At 36.1% G+C, this 23,356-nt stretch overlaps 3 protein-coding genes across 4 annotated transcripts in view; 2 read left to right on the forward strand and 1 right to left on the reverse strand.

The window, feature by feature from the left end:
- The window catches only part of Scgdelta (sarcoglycan delta), a 351,842-nt gene that overhangs the window by 263,657 nt on the left and 64,829 nt on the right, over positions 1-23,356 (reverse strand). For both annotated transcript variants that reach the window (XM_087405814.1, XM_087405815.1), the window contains exon 3: positions 21,154-21,302. In XM_087405814.1, the coding sequence (XP_087261940.1) occupies positions 21,154-21,156 (3 nt within the window). In that variant the 5' untranslated portion in view covers positions 21,157-21,302. The remainder of the gene's footprint in view (positions 1-21,153; positions 21,303-23,356) is intronic.
- Positions 209-3,564, forward strand: LOC105148376 (uncharacterized). Its single transcript, XM_087405384.1, has 2 exons — positions 209-2,252; positions 2,515-3,564. The coding sequence occupies exons 1-2, from the start codon at positions 2,182-2,184 to the stop codon at positions 3,551-3,553; spliced, it is 1,110 nt and encodes a 369-aa protein (XP_087261510.1). The 5' UTR covers positions 209-2,181; the 3' UTR covers positions 3,554-3,564.
- LOC105148350 (uncharacterized) lies at positions 3,557-7,889 on the forward strand (the record flags this gene model as incomplete). Its single annotated transcript, XM_087405135.1, has 5 exons — positions 3,557-5,503; positions 5,842-5,946; positions 6,067-6,282; positions 6,726-7,052; positions 7,112-7,889. Coding segments are annotated over 5 exons (2,742 nt in total), but the record flags the coding sequence as incomplete, so codon positions are not given.

Below are 23,356 nucleotides of genomic sequence, written 5' to 3' on the forward strand. Positions count from 1 at the left end.
TGTACGTAATTACGTACGTAACTTATTGTTAGCGCAATGCGTCTATTTATTGCAAAATACACACGTGCGCGAGCGCATTGGAAGTTTCCGAGCTTCCTCGGTGGTCGCAAGCGAGCGCAATATGTGCTGTAGCTTATTGGCCGGCAGTTAATACTGAAGTTGCGTAACTATACGATACCCCGTTGTGAAAAGATGTCCCTTTTGCCTCTAAATAATTACTTCATGAGATGTATTCTCTTTGCCATCCTATCTCTTTCCTTCTCTCATTTCTGCTAAACTTTAAAATTATATTCTATATTGCTTATATTTTCTAAAGATAATCGGAATTTCATCGTGAATAACATTGAAATGCTATATAAGATATAGATGTAAATTTGATATATAAGTCATCACATTATTAATGTTTATTAATATACAGAGTGTCCTAAAATTCGCGCATTCGGAGTACAGAACATACTTTATGCTAAAACAAACAACTTTTACCTTTAGCAAAATTGCGTCCGATAAATAATTTTTGCGCTTATTTGTTAACTTCAACCTGCTCTCCTACAAAAACTACTTATCGGACGCAATTTTGCTAAAAGAAAAAGTTATTGCTGTGCTAAAACAAACATCTTTTTCCTATAGTAAAATATATTCGATAAATAATTTTGCGTTTACTCGTATAATTTCAATCTACTCTTCTGTAAAAGCTACTTGTCAGACGTAATTTTGTAAAAGGAAAAAGTTGTTTATTTTAGCATAAAGTATCATATCCTGTACTCCGAATGCGAATTTTGAGACCGTATATTTGAGACTGTATATTAAATTACACAAATATGTATGAAATAAAATTATACGTATATAATTTGTATTAAATTAAAAAAAATAAGCTCTTTTATTTCCATTCTTGTTATATTTTTATTCTTCCTACACTTGCTTCTATTTTTCTTCAATATGTTGAATTAACCCTTACAATACAAGGTACAATTTGATTCCTCATCTGTCCAAACTGGGTCACTGAATCCGTTCATTTTTTTTCACCTAATCAGGACTATGTTTAGATTCTTACCTGAGTACCACCCAGGTATCACTCCATCTTTGTTATTTACCAACTATTAAACAAGAATGACATAACACCTAGAGAACACTCGGATGGGAATTCGAACACGCCTCAAAATGGTTCAAAAAATTTCTAAAAATTCACCAACATGCTTTCAACTTTCTAAAATAAATATTGAAATTTCATTTTGAAAAATAATTATCGAAAGAGACTCAAAGAAACTTAAACGAACAGGAATCGTTCGATCACTAGTGACTCGGCCTTGTACGGTAAGGATTAAAAATTAAAAAAGTACAAAATTTTAATAAATATTTGAATATTTGAATAGTATAAACTAAATATTTACTCTGAATGTAAATATTTATATTTATTTGCTACAAGAACCATTGATTTAACTATATTTTCTATTATTGAGTAAATATTTATTTACCGTAAGTAAATGTTTAGTTAGCACTATTGAAAAAAATATGTATTTAGATGTAGCAAATCTTCTTCTTATCGCATCATACATGAAAACGTGTGTATATAAATATGATATATAAATATATATGAATGTCTGCAGTGCAGTGAGTTCGGGTTCATAGGTTTGCTAAGTCGAAATGACTATGCATATCAATCATCCCTGTGGAAGTATGTACATAAAACGCAAAACTTAAATGGTGAAGACATCTTGTGGAACATCCGTTAGATCTTGAGCAAAATCCCCAACAAACACGTGAATCTTTTTCAGATAAATATTAGAACTTTACGATATTATCCACGATAGATACAATCACGAAAACGTGGTTTATGTTCAGAGAACGAAAAGGATCTCAGAACACGATGAACGTCAGTCGATGGTACAGAACTCGACCTACGTACGCGATCAATACAAGCTTTAAAGGAAAGTACTACCATCTCTTCCTGGTTCCCGGAAGCTTGTCATGATGACTGCGATATTTACGCTATGCTCTGAATTTGTTTGATCGATAACGAAATTAAATACCTTCAGTAGTTGACAGTAGTCCATATTGGTCCATATCGGCAATCACTACAGAATACCGAGAATCGTGGCTTAATTAAATATAAAAAAATTGCGTCGTTGAAACAAACTCATCGATCTATTACATAGTGTACAAAATACTATAAAATTGTTGAAAATGTCTCATCCATCAAGATTGAAGCAACCTAAGCATCACTATTTAAAGCTACGTGTTATGGAAGGAACAAAGTATGTTGAATAATACAAAATTAGTGTGTATAAAAATATAATGTATATTTAATATAAAAATATTTTAGCGTTAGATAAATTTTACTATTAATCATATAGTTTAATAAATTTTTTTTTATTATTATGTCAATTAATTAATTTCTTTATTAAGCACAGTATTTTACAGAAAATGTTCCTAAAATAAATATATATTTTATTAAATTATTGAATTAAAAATTAATGAAAAATTTCTTATCATGTATAATGTATAACCTCGCTTCAGATGGGATCGTCCTTTTCCTAAACCGAAGGAATACTGGAAGAAATTTTGCGACGATGAAGAGAAAAGATTAATTAGAGTAAGAAACTCATTTCCAAAATCACCCTACCTTCCAATTATTCCTATTCTGCGCGATTTGAAAACAGACGTTCGCGATATTATAGATTCTTCCGTTCCTCGAAGCTTCGATGAAAACGTACTTCTCGTAGATCCGAAATCCTCCGAAGCGCCAGATATTTCTTCAATAAGAGACAACGAAAATTTTATTTCTAACGCTAGAGAGCCAATAGTTAAAATCTCTCCTCCCACCCCAAAGAAACCATCAAAAAATGATGCAATCACAATTGCTAGGACGAATGCAGAGGAACAACACATACTTGTTACTATTCAAAATAAATCTACAATCAAAAAAGTGGATTCGTATAAAGAACCAGAGTCGCTTGATGTTTCTTCCAAAAATTCTATCATACCGCATGACGGATCGAGAGATGGAAGAATATATTCAAAGAAGACGTGTCCTTTTCACAGATATGAACCCATGGTGAAAATTTTTGACGACGATATCGAAAGATATTTGACGGAAGATCCGAGAGCAAACGTGTCGCTGGGAGAAAAATTGAACAAATTGCCACACGTGCAGAATGCGTCTAAATATGATAAAGATAAGAACAGAATAACTTCTGTCGAGAGTAAGAAGATCAAAAGGGTTACTATTCCACAAAAGGAGTGTTATCTGGACAATACTGTTGATTTAACTACAAGTGGAACTACAAAAGTCAAATCTAAAAATAAGAAAAATTATATACTCGACAAACAATACAATTTCAAATCTGACGTTTATACGTCGAAATTTAAATTTTCTTCTGGCAAAAAGTCTACAAAAGAGATGAAGTCTATGAATAGTTTAAAAATTGCACCGTCGTTTCCAAAATCGTTACAACCTCAAAATAGAGTTAAAAGAACACCTGGAAAAGTAATAAATCAGTCATCGAATTTACAGATTCTTGAAATTCGGAAAAAGCTTATCGATGAATCTGAATGACAAGATGCACTACCTAATCTTCAAACGCAATTGGAGCAGACGATTGATAATAGAATGCAGGAATTCTTGAATTACTCGCAACGATGCGCATATAAGGCATTGAAGCGCTTGACGCTTAACAAAAATCTGAATTTCAAACCCGAAGTGTGGGAGGAAACGTCGGTGAGATCGCGCGCTTCCACTGACAGATCGATAATAGATACAAACGAGTCAGACGTGGCTGAGAGCGAAAGTCCTGAATCCAGGACTCACATCCCAGAATTTCCTTTCTCACGCGAAAGGCAAAGAAGATTGAGAGAAACGTGGGCTGCAAATATCGAAGAGCAAGGCGTTAAATATAAGCTGTTAAAGTTGAATTCCGACAAATCCTCCATGGTTCCCGCAAAATCATTGACGAAGTCCGCCTTTAGCACAAAGTTCGCTAAGTACGAAACCTGGGAAAATCGTTCAGCGAAACTCCTAGACGCTATTCCGAGGATTTCGTGCTTTCGACGCAAGAACCGTGATAGGTGCTTATCCTGCATGCATAAATCCCTGCGGAAGGCGAACGAAACCGAAGCTGTCTCCTCGCGAGCGTTATTGCTAACGGAAATTGAAGCAAAAGACGATAGCGAGTCCAGCTCCGACGGACTTCCGGAATTTCGCGAGGAATTGCGGAAGATATTATATTCTCAGAGAAAGGAAATTCTAAGATATCCGGAAACGGTTGAGGATGGGTCAAGCAAATCAGCATCGTCGTCGCTTCAAATGGAGCAAGAAGATACTGAGATTTCGATGCAGATCGATCCAATTCAATCTAAGGATAAAACACCGAAACCCACTGAAAGCCTGCTATCTAAAGATCCAAAGAGCTTGAAAGCCACCTCCAGCTCGATTTCAATATCGTCGGACATTGAACAATCAAAAATTTCGTCCTCGGAGGTGCATACCTCTGACGATGAGACATCATCTCCACTGGATAATGATTCATCCCAATACAAAAACATGGCGCCCTGTCACTTACCTACGATCTTGGTACCCAGCATGGAACCTTTGCGAGCTTTGAGACACAAAAAACCGATTATCATGGAGTCGCGAATCGCTCTCATGAAGACTGCGACTTTGATGAAAGAAGAATCTGACAATGAATATTACGATGACGAAGAAATAACGAAGGAAAGACCGCCATCTAAAACAACCAGCGAGAAATCTGAAAAGGCTGACGAGAAGAAAGATACACTCACGAAGACCACGAGTGCCCTCTTGAAAGTTAAGTCGCAGCAACAGCTGATATCGCCAATCGTAGAATCTGCACGAAAGGGTGAGCTGAAGAGAGGATACAGTTACGCGAGCATCAAGGATTTATCGAAGGATTCTACGAGACGTACGTTCGAGATTCCTCGAGGCAAGGAGGAAGGTGGGCAAGGAAAGGTAATCCCCGTGGAGGAGATAGATTCCGCGAAAGGGTCGACTTCCTCCGACTCAGTGAAAGCGGAGAGGCGCGTGGAATTACCGCTTTTGACGATCGCTGAAGTCTCGCGATTTTTAGAGAAAACTAATCGCGACGACATGTCGACCACGACCATGTTGAGGAGCTTGGCGAACGAATTTTCTTCGCGAATGATAAAACAACACAGCACTAGCATGACGGCGACAAAAAAGCGCGCTAAACTAGTCGCGAGATTAACGAAGTTACTAGTGGATTCCCAATGTTATTTGAATCCTGATAAATTCCCGTCTGACCTTGTTTTCTCCACAAAACAGCCTCCCGCTTGCAATATTCGTTTGCTGAAACGTGCCCTGCCGCTTGATTCCTACAATCTTATCGCCCCAATATTGGGTATGCCGAATTGGTACCCGAAAAAAGTCATAAAGAAAGTGGAGTATTATGAAGAGAAAGAGGAAGAAGAAGAAAAAGAAGAAGAAGAAGAAGAAGAAGAAGAAGAAGGCACGATTCCCTTCGATTTGATTGTACGTATGTAAATATATTCTGCTATCGGATATTCTAATACATTCTATAACGAATTTGGTTTTTTTTAAAGAAGAACTTTCGTAACTTTCAAATTTTTGACATTATATTTTCATGTTTATGATTCTAATTAATTTCTTTTAATAAAAATCAATTAAAACTAATTGGAAATTACATTCTCGCTACGTTATATATTTTTTATGTTCAATAAATTGATTATATAAGTCAAAAATGGAAATAAGTCTCTCATTTAATACTGTGAATTCTATTACTCGGACACAGTACGCTTTGTCTGTTCGAAAGTTATTAGTTGAAAGTAAGCTTTTATACGTATCTGCAGGTGCATCCCCCGACAACCAAAGACATTTCGAACGGAGATGAGTATAAAGTAGGTCAAGTCAGATCGAATCCTTACGCTCTCTTTTTAAAGAAACCGCGGCGCAAGGTACGACATCGACAACGCGAAATAACATTATTAGTTTTGTAAGCTAAAATCAGCTTTTACAGCTCCATGCAAAAGGAGCTTCTTCGGTTTCTTAATACCGAAATCCGCTGATCGTTACAGGTTGTCACTTGGCGTCCTTTAACGGCGGCCGATCTTAAAGGCTACGATCCCGAGGCTACTCTTGAGATGAGAACCAGAAATATTACGGACAGGATATGCCGTGACTTCTGCGACTGGCTGCGTAGTTTAAGCGGCACCGACAAAGTCATCGACGAGGAAATCCTAGGAGATATGTTCGAAATTGACTTTACGGCCGACGCCAGCAGAACGATGGAGGTACAGATAGAAACAAAGTGCATAGACGCATAGTGTATTGCGCTCCGTAAATGCGTTCTCGCGCGTGCACGCGATAGTCCTACAACGGCGTAACATCATAATGCGATGCATGATGTAACAACGATAACACGCACTTTGAGCGGTGAACCACACAACGCGGGATTTGAATTATAACTTCAACGCGGTACTAGAAGGCTGACCTGATTGCACGTTCGCATTTCTCAAATAAAGCTCGTCGAGTCTCTCGTGGAGAAAATGATATTTCCTTCCAATAGAAAAAACACAATTAAATTAATGACAGAAATCTCATTATCGTAAGATTGTTTTTTTTTTATATGTTCTTTTTTTTCGAGACTGTCAGAAATTCATAGCAAAAAGGAAATTTTTCTACGTTACGTCGAAGGGATATAAGAAAATAAAATATTCGATTATATTTGAGATAGATGTCAATCAGAGAAATGCCGATGGTACCTAACAATGTTGCCGCAGCGAGACAGTGTTTTGATGCAAGTGAGCTTGCCATGACCAAGACGCATCTGATCAGAGATGCCAAAGCTGAGAGTAAGCCAAGCAAAACAATGGCCTTTGGTACCGCGATTCCCTGGAAGCTTCGGTTTGTACCACCCAAAAATCGGGTGAGAGAAAAATGGCTACAATGTGAGAACGTGATGACCGATCTAGAAACGATGGACGTGGTCTGGAAAGACATAACACATCTGGACAGCGTCAGGTCTTTCGCAAAATGGCTCAGTGAACGTTCGGAAGTAAGTGCATAAGCAATTTTTGACTGTAAACAATTGCTTTCTTCATCTTGTCATTATACTTTTAGATTTTACCGGATGCATTAAAAACCGCAATGACCACCAATTTTGCAAAATACGCCAAAATTGTCGACGAAACGCATTTGCAAACGAATGTCAAACAGATTAGCGGCTTTAAAGCCCGCGACGCCCTTCAGAGTCCTGACTCGTCCTGATTTGACGAGTAATTAACAGAAGCAGGAGAGATCGGTACTTGGAAAGAAATTGTCGATAGACCCTCAAAGTTCCTCCATACTGGCGCCAAATACGTTCGTGTAACCGATACGACCGCATGATGACACGGCGCAGAACGCCCATTTCCTGTATGCGGCGAACGGTTAACCTCCGTGTAGCCGCCGTGGATGCTTCAATCGCAAACAATTCCCGTGGAAATTTCGACAAACGTTCAATTACGGGACCTAATTTTCTGCTAATGATCGCCACGTTTCACTAATCCAACGTAACGTAGAAATCAAGTTTCTCGCCGGGTTCCTACCTCGAATCAAAATGTATGGATCATTAAAAGGCGCGAACGGTTACCGGGCCATCATTCCTGATTTGGCGTGTAGATTGGATTAACAGTCCGATTTCTGTCTCTCCTACTCTCCCTCACACTATGTACACATACACCCGCACATACACACGACAAATTAATTCATTGGCAACGCAGCGCACCGACTAATACTGTATTTCGCTGCACCAATTATCGATCACTCAAGTCTCATTGCATTGAACTCCATTAAATACGTGCACGTAATAACTGTAATGTTAATAATGTTATTCGCATATATATATATATATATATATATATATATATATATATAGATTAATAATAATCTCTTATCAATATAGAAGAGATAAGTAACCCGCGGAACATATATTTCTCTTCATGTTGGAAACAAAAATGTCCTACGGTGCTTGACACTTCCGATATTTCTCGATTCTATTCTCGATTTAACAAGCCGAACGCCATTGCAAATGGCATTTTACATTATTACATAGGTAATAATATGTAAAGTGATCCTATAAAAAAAGAAACAAAATGACAATGGCAAATAAAAAGCATGGATACCTGAAGCTGAACCATAGAGCCGACGATCTCGCATCGACGAGTTGTCTAGCAAAATAACGCAAACGAGCCGATGAAATATTGGAAACGTATCACGGACGCCGGATGTCCTCTGACAGTACTTCTGCTTACGACAGAAAACGCGCCTTAGACTCGCGGCAACAACGGTAGGAAAGAGAAAAAAAGAGGGAGAGAAAAAAGCAAAACTCGCCTCATTCGCGATACATCTTCCTTGGTACGACGTATCTCCCTACCATAATTTTCTTTTCGTTTTTCCGCGAGAATATCACGATTCAAATTATATCGTGTCAACGAACGAAGAGTCATTACGAGGCAACGAGGCATCAGGGTGACATCGTGACTAAAATCGTAGTTGGGATTTTTTTGCCTCGGGGGTACAGGTCGAAAGTAAACGAGAGAGATAAAGAAAGAAAAGAGAGAGGAGAGAGAAAGAAAGAAAGAAAGAAAGAAAGAAAAAGTCCAGATTCAAAAGAACGATATGCGTCGGTCGGGTTTGCCGCATGCTTCAAATCCCGTTCTTCTCTGTTTGTCTTTAATATTTATTTAACCTTTTTTTCCTGCATGCACGCCGGCATACGAAACGTGAAGCACTATTCGCGCGAGCGTTTTGCTAAATATTTACATGTAGCACAGTGGCATCTAGACAGGCACGCCAAAGATACACGATTAACCCGTTTTTCTCAGACGCTTCGTATTTCCGTTGACTTCTTTATCTCAGAGGGGATTTTTTAATTACAATCAAACATCAATCACGTAATCTTTATTATATCACTAATTATATAGAAATTATATAGAGATTTATAATTATATTTTTAAAGTGACGACTTTAAAATCAGAAAAATAGCTAACTAAAGGATATTCAATAAAAATTATAATAGATTACGTTAATACAACCATTGATGTATATCTAGGAAAAAAATTTTCAGCATCTTCAACAAAACTGTATTGTTGTTTAGTTAAGATATTTTTAACAGCTATATGGTTTTTGGTTATATAACAAAATATTTTGTTACTTCTGCTCAATACTTTTCAGCTTCAAATATTTTTTTATACCAAACAATTCAGTTGATATAAACAAATATTTTTGTTCGTTTTAAATTTCATAAAACAAATTAGTAATCCACTGTTACATTAGAAAAATTGTTTTGTTCTGTGAACCAAAATTTTGCTATAACAAAATATTTGGTTAAAATTTACCAAACATGAATATTTAGTTACATCAACTGTTTAGTTGATGTAAATAAATATTTTTATTATATTATTTAAAAAGCTGAAAAAGCGTGTATTTTGCAGAAGCAGCTAAATTTCTTTACATTAACACAATACTTGGTTTCTGTTAAAAAATATCAATTTTGCTAATTTATTGAATTTTTTCCAGGTATAATCACTAATACATATATAATTAAGATATAAATATATTTTAATTTTATATTTTTCGATAAATCTTCTTGCAGGACGATGAATCTAAGAAAAATAAATGATTTGAAGAAAGATTAACATATTTTCTACTAATAGTAACAAAACTGTTCAGTCGTCCCGATACTAACAAGGATACTGAAAAATTTCGAACTTGAAAGATATATCCCTTAGTGTCTCTTTTTTTTAATCCCCTTTCCAAGAAAGGACTGCCAGTGAGTCACGAACTTTACGAGAAAAAAAGTAAACGAGGGAAAGAGGAGCTTTTAAAAAGGAGACAGAAAGGGAATCGGAAGCGCATCGTGGGTGACTCGACGGAGGGAGGGGCAAGGGAATGAAGAGAGAGTTTTAGAATCATCATTGGCCATTGGCCATCCGTTTCGCTCCACTTGCGACGAAGGATCTCGCTCGACCGAGAAATTTAACAAGGCGCACGCTCTCGACTGACAATAGCCAACTTTCCTGACCCCCGCGTACCCGGGTTTTAATTACTTCAATTTGAACCCCGAGTTTGCCTCGCGACTAGTACTCCGGCCGCCGAATCTCAATATTTTTCTGTTCAAATCGACGAACTATCCGCCGCGAAAATAGAATGCGTGATGAATAGTGTTAGACAAAACTGAATTAATCCATCACATATACAAATACTGCTGGTTTTCATACGAACGCGGAGTCTCCTGTTGTTTTATGATTCAGCGATGCGTGCAAAATTATGTATTATGCATATATCGTAAACTATGAATCAGATCAGTGGATTTTATCATATAACAGCATATATACTCGCTCGAGTCACATCTTTCGATTGTGCGTTATTATCTGCTAACGCTTTTATTGATTTTGATCACCACTGTTTAATATTATGTCGTCAATAAATTAAAATTAACCTATGACTAAATTCAATTTAGATCCAGTTTCAACAAGGTAAGATTAATCTCAGTTCTATTTACGCTTTATCTTTTTTTAACTCTAAAAATTGAAAAAAGATAAACAGAAAGTTAAACCGAAATTAAAATTAATCTTAGCCCATTAAATCTAATCATTGCCCAGTCAGAAATATACAGTTGATACGACGTCCAATTAATGTCGAAAAGCTGACATTGAAATAAAATCAAACTTTAGATCGATTTCGACATCGAAATACTATCAAATATCAACAAGTTCTCAATAGTCATTTCGACATCATTTCACTGTGGAAACGACCTTACTTTTATATATAAATTTACTAGGAATTTTGATTGGTTCATTCTTTTATGTTCTATGCGTTATGCTAAGCGTTATGTAAGAGTCGATCTGAACGCTGCACAAATACTTCACGAAAAAGTTCGATTAACCAGTTAGTTGCTTTAAGTCTAATATAATATTACATTCTGTTTTTTATCATACGACAACAAACTTTTTAACCTGTTGATTGGCTGCAGGATAGAGGTTTTCGAATCTCTCTGTCTGCAGTCAATATTGACAGGCTTGAAAAATTTGTCGTACGATAAAAAACGGATGAACGTAATTTTAATAAAACGTATCTTTATAAATTTCTTTATCCTGATTGGTCAATTGAACGATCATTAACTATTATAACGCCAAGATGCAAGAGCGGCACACTTGCACACAATTCAATTGCACACATCACTTACATCGATCGATTCCTAGTAATTTTTAATTATTTTACCAATGAGATTATATTATTTTAAATTAGTCAATTAGCTATGTGAGCAATTAGCTATGTGATATACATCTGATGCTTGCAATCCCAGTTAGAAAAGGCATTTATTCTACACTAAGAAAAAAATATTCTAAACTCTTAAATATTTATTTGAATACTGTCCCAACAAAACATTTACTTACAATAAATAAATATTTATTTAATAAAAAGAAGTGATTGTTAAATCAAATTAATGTTTCTTGTATCAAATAAATACAATATATATTTTTATATTTAATAAATATTTAGTTGGTACTATTCAAATGAATATTTATTAAAATTTAGGATATATATTTTTTTCTCAGTGCACGTCGAACAAATTGATAATCAAATGTATTGAAAAAACCGACTTATTTTGGATAATGACATAACATAACTTTTATATCTGTTTGAAATTGAAATAATTGAAATAGTGTAAATACATAATAAGTATATATATATATATATATATATATATATATATATATATACATTTGACTGCGTATGTCTATATTTGCTAATTATTATTTAACTAAAAAGAAGTCGATTCAACAGTTCGACGTTGAAATCAATTAACCAGCTGTCAACCTCTTCGACGATCGAATGAACGTCATATCAATATCTCCTTTCTGACTGGGTGGTAAAACCGGACCTTATTCGTTGATTTCGACTAAAACGATGAACGTATTTCCAACATCGGACAATATCCACGCAATTTTCGTGCCTTGCAATTTTCTCTCGTCTATCCCCCGCTTACTACGCACACCTTCATTGCGTAATATACCATGAATATAAAATAAGACGCGGCCATTCGTATCGCTCGGTGATTATCGTTATCGTTATTGTGCGGCGCACCCTTGGAAAAAAAATAAAAACGTCACCGGAAGTGACACTTCAGTCACTTTATTCAGTAGCGTCGCACATTTCAGCGGACGAGCGAAACGCTGCCCATGGTAATGGAACTCAGATGTGTTCTTGTGCATACATTTCTAACAGTCAATGAAGACATGAGACCATGACATATATGCTATGTTGCTGAAGTTATATGAATTAGATGTTATATCATTAACATTTTACTTATTTTTATGTTTTTAGTTATATTTGCTTATACAATATATAATATAATTAATTTGGTTTTATCTTTTATCATAATAAAAACTGATTTTCTGCAAGCTTCTTCCCACTTTAATATTAACACTTTCTGTTTTTGGAAGCGAAATTTATAATTATTATATATTTATAAAAATATATATTTTTTAATTCTTCTTTCAAATGACTATTTTACATGTTTTTATTTGGCAAGTACTCATTTTGGTATTTCGAGCTCACTTCAAAATTATCGCGGTACAAATGTTTAAATGGCCGCATATAGAATCTGCGCAGAACGTACAAAATTCGTCTCGAGAACACAAGGACATCTGACTTTTTTCCTTCATGACGCTGCTGATACTGAGAGAATTTTAAGTGCACGAGTAATCGAATTGATCGATGTCAAGTTTTCTTTTTTTTTTTTTTGCTTTTTCTCTATTTCCTATAAAAATACAGGACGCGATTCAAGTGCTTCGTATCTCGGTTATCCTTCAATTTTCCACGAATATTTTACAAATTCTTAAATTTTTCACATTATATCTTTATGTAACGAGCGTTCAATATAAACTTTCGCTAAAGAGAAATCCATTTGAGATTAATCGCAAAAAGACATTTTTATTCGAACATCATTTATCATTCGTAGTCCATAGTTTTATAATTTCAAAGTCCTAAAAGTAGATCTCAACGAACGTCATGAGTTAAAATAAATGACAGAAAAATAGGAAAAAGTTAAATCTAAAGCTTTTTTTGGATATTAGCTTCATATTAGAATTACTATAAAAACTATCGGTATGGATTTAACATCATGCGATATCTATAAATTTTTACTATGTTGGTGTTAATATTAACAACAATAACAAATGTAGATTTAACACCATAGGTTTAAATCTACACCATATTAACATTAACATCAACACGTAAGAATTATATAGATACCATACAGTGTTAAATCCACACTAATATTTTTTTTGTAGTAATATTTCAAAATAATCCGCGAGCTGCAAGATTTCGTAAAATTATTCAAAATTAACAAAGAAATCCTGGTTGGGATAATATTTATTGTAATAAGTTCTTCACAGGTTTTGAATTGCTCATGACATTATTGACGATCAATTTAATTGTGATATTATTATTTTAACTTCAGTTAATGACTGAAAGCGTCAGCATGCAGTTATGCGTTTCAAGTCTGATAGTATAAGCGGTATCACAATTTATATAATTGAAAAATGTATTTTTAGAATTTACTTATAAAAGTATTATTAAACACTAAGATTTACAGACATATTAAGAATTTTAAGCACGTATATGTGAATACATCAAATACGATAAAGAAAGCCAAGATCGATCAAATTTTAAATGTTACAAATAATACATTATATATTCTTTTATTAAATCAATTTATTCCAGATATAATTGCAAGCCGATAACATTTTTTAATCGTTCTGACGCTAAGAAACGCTAAGAATTTCCTCTAAATTAAAATAGAAAGAAAGAAAGAAAGAAATCTATTGCGAAAAATATTACTTCAGCTAGGATTCGAACCTGGGACCTCTCAACTTTCCGAGAAGAGTGTCTTAAGATTTAGTCTCCATTATATTGGCTCTCTCCTTACTTATTCAATCAACAAAAGAATGGAAAATTCAGAAGATGAAGGAAGATGTGATATTCTGCACATACATTCGTCATATAGATATGGAACTGCGGGGCGATCCGCTTCGTTACTTGCGTGCAATGTACGACAGAGAGCAAAACATACGGTCGCACGCACACCCATTCACACAAATCAGACGAGGAGCACTTCCTGCCGGCTATTCGTGCCCGTTCGATCTATTGTCATAAAGTTTCGTGATGGTGTGCGCGTCGTCAGCGCGGCACCTATATAAACGTACAACACCGTAGCAATGGAATAAATGCGCGATAATCCATAGAAGCTATCAAATTGAAACCACAATGCTCACGCTTTCTGTGACACGTTGTCTTTTTTTTTGCTTCTGTGTATTTCTAATTAAAATTTTAAATTTGTTTCTCATCTTTGTTGGTCTAGAAATACGACAACATATAAGCGCTAATCGAATTTTTTAGAATATCTAGGTTTCGATAGTGAGATTGCGATTTTTTTGCTAGACGTCTGATAAGATCGTTAAGATGCATAGTAAATGATCTTGGAAAAAACGCGTAAATTAAACAGAAGATAAATGAAATCTATGTTAAGCGAAGTAAGCAGTTACGTAAGCAACACAAGATAAATGAACTTGTAATTTTTCAGACCTTTAATTCATTAAATAAACACGCTTTGCGCATATTGTTACATATTTTCTCGAAACTTACAACAATTTTCATTTATATCAATTTCGATGTAGAGTCACATTTTCGAAAGATGGCTATCCAAGATCGGGACTCCAGTAATAACATAAGTAAATTGTTTTATTGTTTTTATTTAATCGTTTTTATTTAAACTAATTATTAAATTTGTCAAATAACTTTGTCGTGCCAAGGGAAAAAGCGGCACGATGCAATGCTCGCCACGATTTACTATCGAATTCGGGGAACTGTGCGACGCGATTTTGTGCAGAGGATTACCACTCGTAATGGACTTCGTCCAACATCCGGTCGTATCCGGAAGGCCGCGCCCGTCACGGTTGCTCCCGACATCGTTACATCAACCGAGCGACGCGACGAGGCGCACGATTCTTCTGTTTCGCTCGTGCGTCACGTAGTATTATTGTTAAAACTATGCTGTGCCGATGGCAACTATATGCGATTCACCGCGCGACAGTCTACCGATGTCCTTTGACCTGGTGAGATTCCAATAAGCAACGCGAGAGCGAACGACATTCGGACTGCATTTTGACATGAGAAAACACCGATCGACTCTAGGAGTGATGAATTTTAATCATTATTGTAATTATCAGTGTACGTTCCGAGTGTTAAATTCTGTGAATTGATATCTTTTTAGATTTGTGTACATGTGCCTTTATGATGTTCGATAACTAGATTTAACTAGATCACGTAAATTGCAAGAAGAGAAGGTTGAAAACGATCTTGTAATGTTCGTATCTCGCTAATATTGTACAACGTCGACAATGTAATTTCTATATACCTTCCCCGCGTCCTTTCTACGGTTCGGTACAGATGCATAATCTCAATGACCGAAGCAACAGTGCATTGCAATGAGAAGCAGTGAGCTGTTCCACGAATGTGTGCGAGAATGGACATTAAAGTCTCGTAAGCTGCAGCACCGCAAATGCACATTTCTCCGACTGTTAAACGCGACGAGACGCACAGAGGAAACTTTACGGCGAAGCGATTCAAGCAACGTCGAGGACACGTGACCGAAGAGCTTCGTCCGTTAAACGTAAGCAATTAGACTGAAATATGAAAGAAAAGACATGAGAAAAAAGCGTAAAAAATGGTTTCTCGAGTCTTCCGCTCGATTTAACCAAACCCTCGATAGTATTTAGCTCATTCGTTATTTCATGGTCTTTACAGCTCGATAATAAGTACTGACGTCGTTCAATGTCTCACAAGTACCTATATCGTCTCGACTAATGGGCTTTTCAATCGCGTATTCATCTATTTTCTTATTACAGTTTTCAAGTCTCAAGTCTACATAAACTTAATATGTCTTCTATCAGCTTATCGATCCATTGAACAATGACTTAACACTAAAACTGTCATTTTGACAGTTAGCTCCGCTAACCATTCCAATTTTTTTCTTTTTTGTATTAACTGTACATCAGTATAGAATATTGAAAATATGGGAATATAATACAAACCTAACGATACAAATAATATCAAAATAACTTTTCATTAATCAAGGAATAAAAATAAAGATAGGCAATACCAAAGTGACATCTTCGACAGTTTTAGCGGGATACTATTGGCAGCATTCTAATGTTATAATAAACTTTTTTTACACTCTAAATTTTTAGGAATGAAATTTCATTCCCAAAAGTTCCAAAAAAATGGTAATGGTACCAATCTGGCAGGAGTGAATTTTTTCATGCTTAGAGAATGAAGAATGACTTCAAGCGAGAGTCAATTTTCAATCTAGTCTCTCTCTCTCTCTCTCTCTCTTTCTCTCTGCGAAATAAATAATCTTACTCTCCCTCTCATTCAAATTAGGCTCATTTCGATGTTTTTTCCACAAAATGAATGAATTTGGTAGAAAAAAAGCGTCATTTTGCCTAGCGAAGCAAGATATTAATCATTAAAATTGACCTTGTTAAGTTAGAAAATTCACTCCTTGAAGGAGTGAAGCGAAATTTACTATTCTTGCCAGACTGGCGCAATTATCATTTTTCTTAGAATAAAATTTCACTTCCAAAAATTTAGAGTGTAAATCAATATTTTATTGCATTCTACGTTTCTTTGGACAAATTTTTAATTTTTTGCATTAATCATTTTGGCGATTAACGAATGAAAATTTCGATATAATTTAGACTCAAACAAAGATGATTTTGTTATCTATGTACACATCACGATTTGCTAAAATTTCAGTTTAGTTAGAGCGATCGTTGTTAGCGCGACGATTAATGTTACTATCGAATTAACCTTGGGTTAAGCCGTAGTGTAAATGGAATTGCGAGACGACCGAGCGAATTACCCGGTCGCCTCTAGGGCGGATATTACGCTGCACCGAATTATCGATTGTGAATTCAAAAAGCGGGCGCGCAATCGGAGGGGAGTCTGAAGCACGAAGGCTTCCATGTACCGTCGAATACTTCGAAAACTTATTACGAACGAAGTCCCAATTAAACTTCCCCCGTGATTACTTCTCTATAGGCAAGCGGTTACAAGAGCCCGCGAAGTCTGCTAAGTATGCAAGCTTGTGATCTAGATGCAAAGAATTAAAATTGCAAGCGTTGACGAATATTTCAAATATTATTAGATTGATTTGTTAATTACTTACGAATATTGGTCTAGCTTTCTGCAAAACGTTTGTTTGAAATTGCTTACGTTGTATTATAGAAGATTTATTATACATATAGGTATAACAATTAGATTTGATTTGAAATGATTTAATGATTCCAAAATTAATTTAAACTTGCTCTCCTAACTACTTAGGCTACTTTTTAACTAATTCCTATATTTCTCATGTTATAAATAATTATCATTGTTTTCTGCATATGAATCTCAGTATAAAGTATAGTTTATAAATAAACTTGGCTTCATAGAGCAGGATTACATTGTAATATCGTGTCATGCGAGTCGCCATGGACCGCAAGCGTCTCAGTTATCCAGACGTAGGAAAGCCGGATAACGTGGCACACGGTCCTGGCTCTCTTGTCCTTGTTCGAACCTTCCAGAGCCCCGCGAGGTAGTTCTACGGCTGTTCCGTATTGGAATGCGGGTGTTACGAGGAATCCATAGGGAACTCGTACCATCTGCAGGAGTGGTAGCGCGGACCAACGTCATCGCAGAGAAGGCCGCAAAGTGTATTTACATACCGAGTCTTGGTCAAAGCCTTTACTTTGCGCAGCCGTCCGCCATGCACCCGAGATGTTCGCAGCACCTCGAGCTCTTATTCCACCGAATTCAGAATGAGCTCGTCCTACTCGACGCATCGCATCCATCGCCAGAAATCCATTACCGCGATAATGGTTATCGAGTTAAATTTGCAACGTGTATCCAATTTCTTTATTAAATATTGCGATACAAGAGTAGAGAGAAGAGAATCAGAAAATTTAAAACTTTAAAAGGATACTTTGTGACACGTGATTATTCTTGCCGAGAATAAACTACTGGAAAATTTAAAGAGCTCAAAGAAAATTTTGCTATTAATTTTAAAATAATACAATTAAAGATACTGAAAATTTGAAAAGGAAAGTATAGAGGAGATTGTCAAAAACTCCAGTCAAAGACTAGCGTAGAACTGAATGAGATGACTGTTTCAGCAGATTGACAGATCATATATTGCTTTCTTATTAATCCTAGAACGCTTATTATGTAATTCTTATGTACCTGTAATGAGATATTAAATACTAACAATAAGTTACGACTGTAGTGGACTTAGAAGGTTCAATCTGTCATATTAAAAGCTAGAACAAGCAAAGATAAGGTTTTGAAAATTCTATTTGTTATCAATTTAGATTCCTTGATAGTTAGTATTATAATAGAAAGCGTAATAAGTGATTTCAATTTTTAAGCAGTTTTGTGTTATATTATTTTATGTTATGTTTTATTTAAGTATAACGAGATACCCTCATACACACACACACACACATATAGATACACAATTGAACTGTATACTGCATATCATTTTGCTAGTAAGCTTTTCTTTCTTTCCTTTTTAGTCAATAAGATTAATTATGTTTATAAAGATCTAAAAAGTTTAAATAATAAAAATTCTGTTTAAATATTAAAAGTGTAAGTGTACGAAAAACTTGTGTTATATTATGAGTGGCCTATTTTCTTATATGTAAAATTTAGATATCAGTACTGTATTATTCAATATCGCCTCAATAGCGTTTTATAGTTAAATCATTAAAATTTTAAAAATGAATAATATAAGATACATTATTTTTAGCAAATGCACGATCAAATTACTGTCTTAATAAAAAAAAATAAATGACTTTTATTTAACCCAAGCATTATATAAAATAAACATTTCTAAATATATGTAGAAAATTTAAAAACGATGTAATGTCCAAATTACATATTTCTACGTAGCAAGACTAGTAACACTGTTGTTATTTTATATATATATATATATATGTCGCTTAAAGTCGCGTCATTCTGCTGCAAAACTGACGCGTACAGCAAAATGGAACTTCGCCTGGTAGAAATTGGTTCCTCGGCGAGTTTCTAGTGCATCAGAAAATTTCATTTTTCTCTTTCTATCCCAAGCTATCTATCGACCATCGATACATTCTCCTTTCTCGAATTTCACATGCATCCTCGGCGATCGATTACTCGTCGTGACGCAGTTAACAAGCGGCAACAAAATTGTTGTGATGATAACGTTTGCATTTAGACGGGTGAGAGAAGCCTCGGTTGCACGGCAAACGGTGACATAGAGTGCGGCCCCCGGCTCACATTTTTCGCCATTTTCAAAAGCTATAAGCCCGTGGGGTCGGATCAGGGTAAGCATCCCGCGGCGAAAGCCGTGCTCGAACCGGCTCTCTGACAGGCGAAGGGGGGTAATTGCGCGTCGGTGCTGACTTATAGCTTCTAAATCAGTGTCGGCCGGATTCACCCCTTGTGCCATCGCCTCGTGCCAAACAGCCTTTGCGAAACTTTCGGGATAAAATGATGGTCGGTTTCATCGTCGCTTGATTACGTGTCCACCGGACATGCCCACCGACGAGGATGTTGATCGATTTATAGCTCGAAAATATAATAGAATAGGCCAATACGATCGACATAAACATTGCAGAAAATTCATAAATAACTCTGTAGAATTGCTACATTTTTTCTTTCAGCGGAAAGATAAAACAAAGATGTCGATTCGTCGCTCGAAGAAATGTTGGTATCTTAATTAACATCTAAAATTATTTTCTTTGATTTATTTTTCGTTCTAAAAAAAATGGCTTTGCTAAAGTATTTAAAATTTTAGATACTTTAACAAAATCGTTTTCTCCATGCCCTATCAAAATTGTTAATATTGCAAAATGGTCACTTTTCGTTACTAAATGCTTATATGAGATTGCTATCCAATATCCTGTTGATGCGCAAAGATATCCGCAAATATATCATGTTCCATCTGCAGGAAGGCATAGGTAACCACTAAGCCGATCTCGTTGGCAAACAATTAGCCAAGTTTCAATCGTGCCCGCTTTTCATCAGAAACGCGCCGCGAATTTCTCGCGAGAGAAATAGAGAGAGAGAGAGAGAGAGAGAGAGAGAGAGAGAGAGAGAGAGAGAGAGAGAGAGAGAGAGAGAGAGAGAGAGAGAGAGAGAGAGAGAGAATATAGTAGAACCGCCCGAGCTTTCGGCGCTCAAGTGGTTGAACTTTATTAAACGATATTTCTCTAATTATCTCCGCTCCAACCGAGCCGTGCAAAGCGTAAACCTCCGCCGTGTAGTTGCAACCATGTTTACGGCGTGTGCTGGGGGCGCGTCTCGAAACTATAAACATTAAAAAGGATCGCGAGGCGCCGAAGTTAGCACCCTCCTAGTTCGCCTCCTCCTCTTATGCTTCATCCACTTCCTTCTTTTTTCTTTCCTCATCTCCTTCTTCTCTTGCGAAACTGAGGAACTTCCAAGACCCATTTCGAGGAAAAACTTGGAAAATTAAACGCCACGAGACGGCACCGTCCGTATCATCCAACATCGAGGAAAAAAAGCGGCGGCAAAACGCTTAACAGTAATGTACCGAGGCGTCGTCGATTTCTAAGTACTCGTTCGTCCTTGATAACCGTGTACACGTCTCACGATACAATTCTAATAGCACAACGCGGTTAACTTTTTAATTGGAAAAGGAAGAATAAAGTACCTGAGAACAGCGTCGTCCAATTTTACGAGCGCGCCTGCGAATCGCATTTTCAGAAGACGATACTCTACCAGGTAGCATGGGGTACATAATGTAAAATTGGACTTTTTGAAACTTACTTCCCAACAGTATCGTGTACGTATACCGAGCAATAAACAGCAGATTATTAGGCTTTCATAGAATTCCGCGAATCGCTAATCAAACACTAAAATCGCTTTCGCGTAATTTAAATAAGTTCACGGCTAAGCTTGCCTTATCGTTATTACATACAGGTCTCGACGCAATCGCGAATGGAAATAGGGCGGAATAAAATTAGCGGCTCTCCCGAATACCCAAGTAATTACGTGTAATTTATATTACTCACCATTGGTATGCAAATCACGCGTACCGTGCATGCCCATTATGCCACCTGCCGCGTGAACTTCAATTCCGTCGCTTCCAGCCTGTCGGAGTCCTCTTGCCGCTTTCTTCTTTTTCGCCATCGCGTTGTATTCAGGAATCGTAAGATTGTCTCTACGAAAAAAAGTAAAATTCGCATAGAGCATAGAAATGTTTCAATCCTAAAGTTTTCAAGCAGTATTTCAAAAAATATGAGTGCTAATATTATATTTCTAATCTGCATTTGTGCTACTATATATATATTCAATTACGTCATGAATCAACTGTGGAAATTTTTTAGTGGAAATTTTTCAATATTTAATATTATTCATAGAAAATACCTGGTAATTTTAATGATAAATTAACGATACACGCTAAAAAAAAAATAATACTCCGAAATAACATAATAATAACGTAATAATAATCAGATTTGATGAAATATAATCCATAATTTTTTTTATAACTAAAACCGAATTATTTATAATGCATTATTTCTAGTATACATATACACAACGATATTGAATAAATACTGAAATTTTATTTAGCTCTATTTGGATCCTAAATATCATCGAATATAATTAAGGCTCGCCCAAGACAAGTAGACTGCAAATCCGTCAAAGAATCTGTCGTTAAAAGGGAAAGGCGAACTTGAGAGAGGACAAGGATCCGTTGTACAACAACGCGAGACACGACACACGACGAGCGATGAGATAGAGAAAACGAGAAAGGTTGCCAATGGTAGGACGAAGAGGCGACAGCTTAGATACGGCTGAATTGGTCAGTGGCGTCAGTCTTTTGATCTAAACTAAAATACAAGCCCGAAACAACGGCCAAAGCAAATCTGCTCAAAGTACCTGCCCTCTTCAAAGTACTTGGTTTCGTCTATCTCGCTTCACCCCGCGCGATGGCATACCCCAATGACCAATTATCTTTGTATCTTTGCCGATGACAAGCGAACCGCGAGTAAACTGTCAACGGGGGGGAAAGGGTTTAGTACGTGTCGGTCTATCGGATAAGGGGGTTGGTACATCGCTCACTCTCTCTCTCTCTCTCTCTCTCTCGCTTACACACACACACACACACACACACACACACACACATACTCCACACACACATACACACACACACACACACACACACACACACACACACACACACACACACACACACACGCACGCACGCACGCTCATACACACATTCACATATTATCTCTTGCTTTCTCTCTCTTTCTTTTTACCTCTTTTAGCCTTATCGTTATTCTATCTTTCTCTTTTTTTTCCTGCGATCTCCTCTCGCACGTTACGGCTCGTGCGCATCCTCTTTTTTTCCCTCTTTTCGCATTCCTAATTTCATTTTCATCGGCCGTCGATTCTGAGCGCGCGCGCATTTTGTCGCGCGGATCAGCCGAAACAATGGTTTGCCTCACGGCAAATTAAATCGAAAGCGAATTAAATCTTCCTGCCACCCTTCGCCACCCCATCGCCTCGCGCTGTGACTCCTCGTCTTCGACAGAGGTACTTCGAACGATGAATTTAGGACGAGACTTTAATTGGAGTCTCGCGCGTATCCGTTTAATTATATCTGTCGTTTTATTTTTCTTATGTTGCGAAATGCACAATATTTTGTTATCACTACGCTTTCGGTATTTTGTTTATGGTATTCTTAAGAAAAACTTTTTACATTTAATATATTTTACAAAATTAAAATAAAACATTTATATAATATAATTGCGAAAAACGATAATATATTAGGTGTTGGAACACCTAATATAATAATAATAACAATATAATAATAATATAACTTTATACCATTCAAACAGTTTGAATGTCCTCAATATTATTATAATAAATATTATTGTGTGTTGAGTGGTATTCACAAAGTCTGTCTTATCAAAAAAATAAGATTTCTCCGATCGTCCTATGAACACTGAAAACAATATATTACTTAACATTAATATTTTATAGTAATACATTAAATGCGACATTTGACTGACAGTCATTTAAATATATATCTTTAACTTCGTGAGAATTCATCGTCGTCGTCCTCATTGGTGAAACAATAGTAGCCTAATGCCACGCAGGAGAGAAACCCTTTTACTACCGCGATATGGCTTTAATTCGTGACATCTTATTCAGTCGTCTGACGAACTCAATGGCCGTTTGATGTTCACGACGCTTTAATATACAGCG

The sequence above is a fragment of the Acromyrmex echinatior genome, chromosome 4 (genome assembly GCF_024713525.1).
Source record: "Acromyrmex echinatior isolate Ae372 chromosome 4, ASM2471352v2, whole genome shotgun sequence".
Taxonomy (NCBI): domain Eukaryota; kingdom Metazoa; phylum Arthropoda; class Insecta; order Hymenoptera; family Formicidae; genus Acromyrmex; species Acromyrmex echinatior.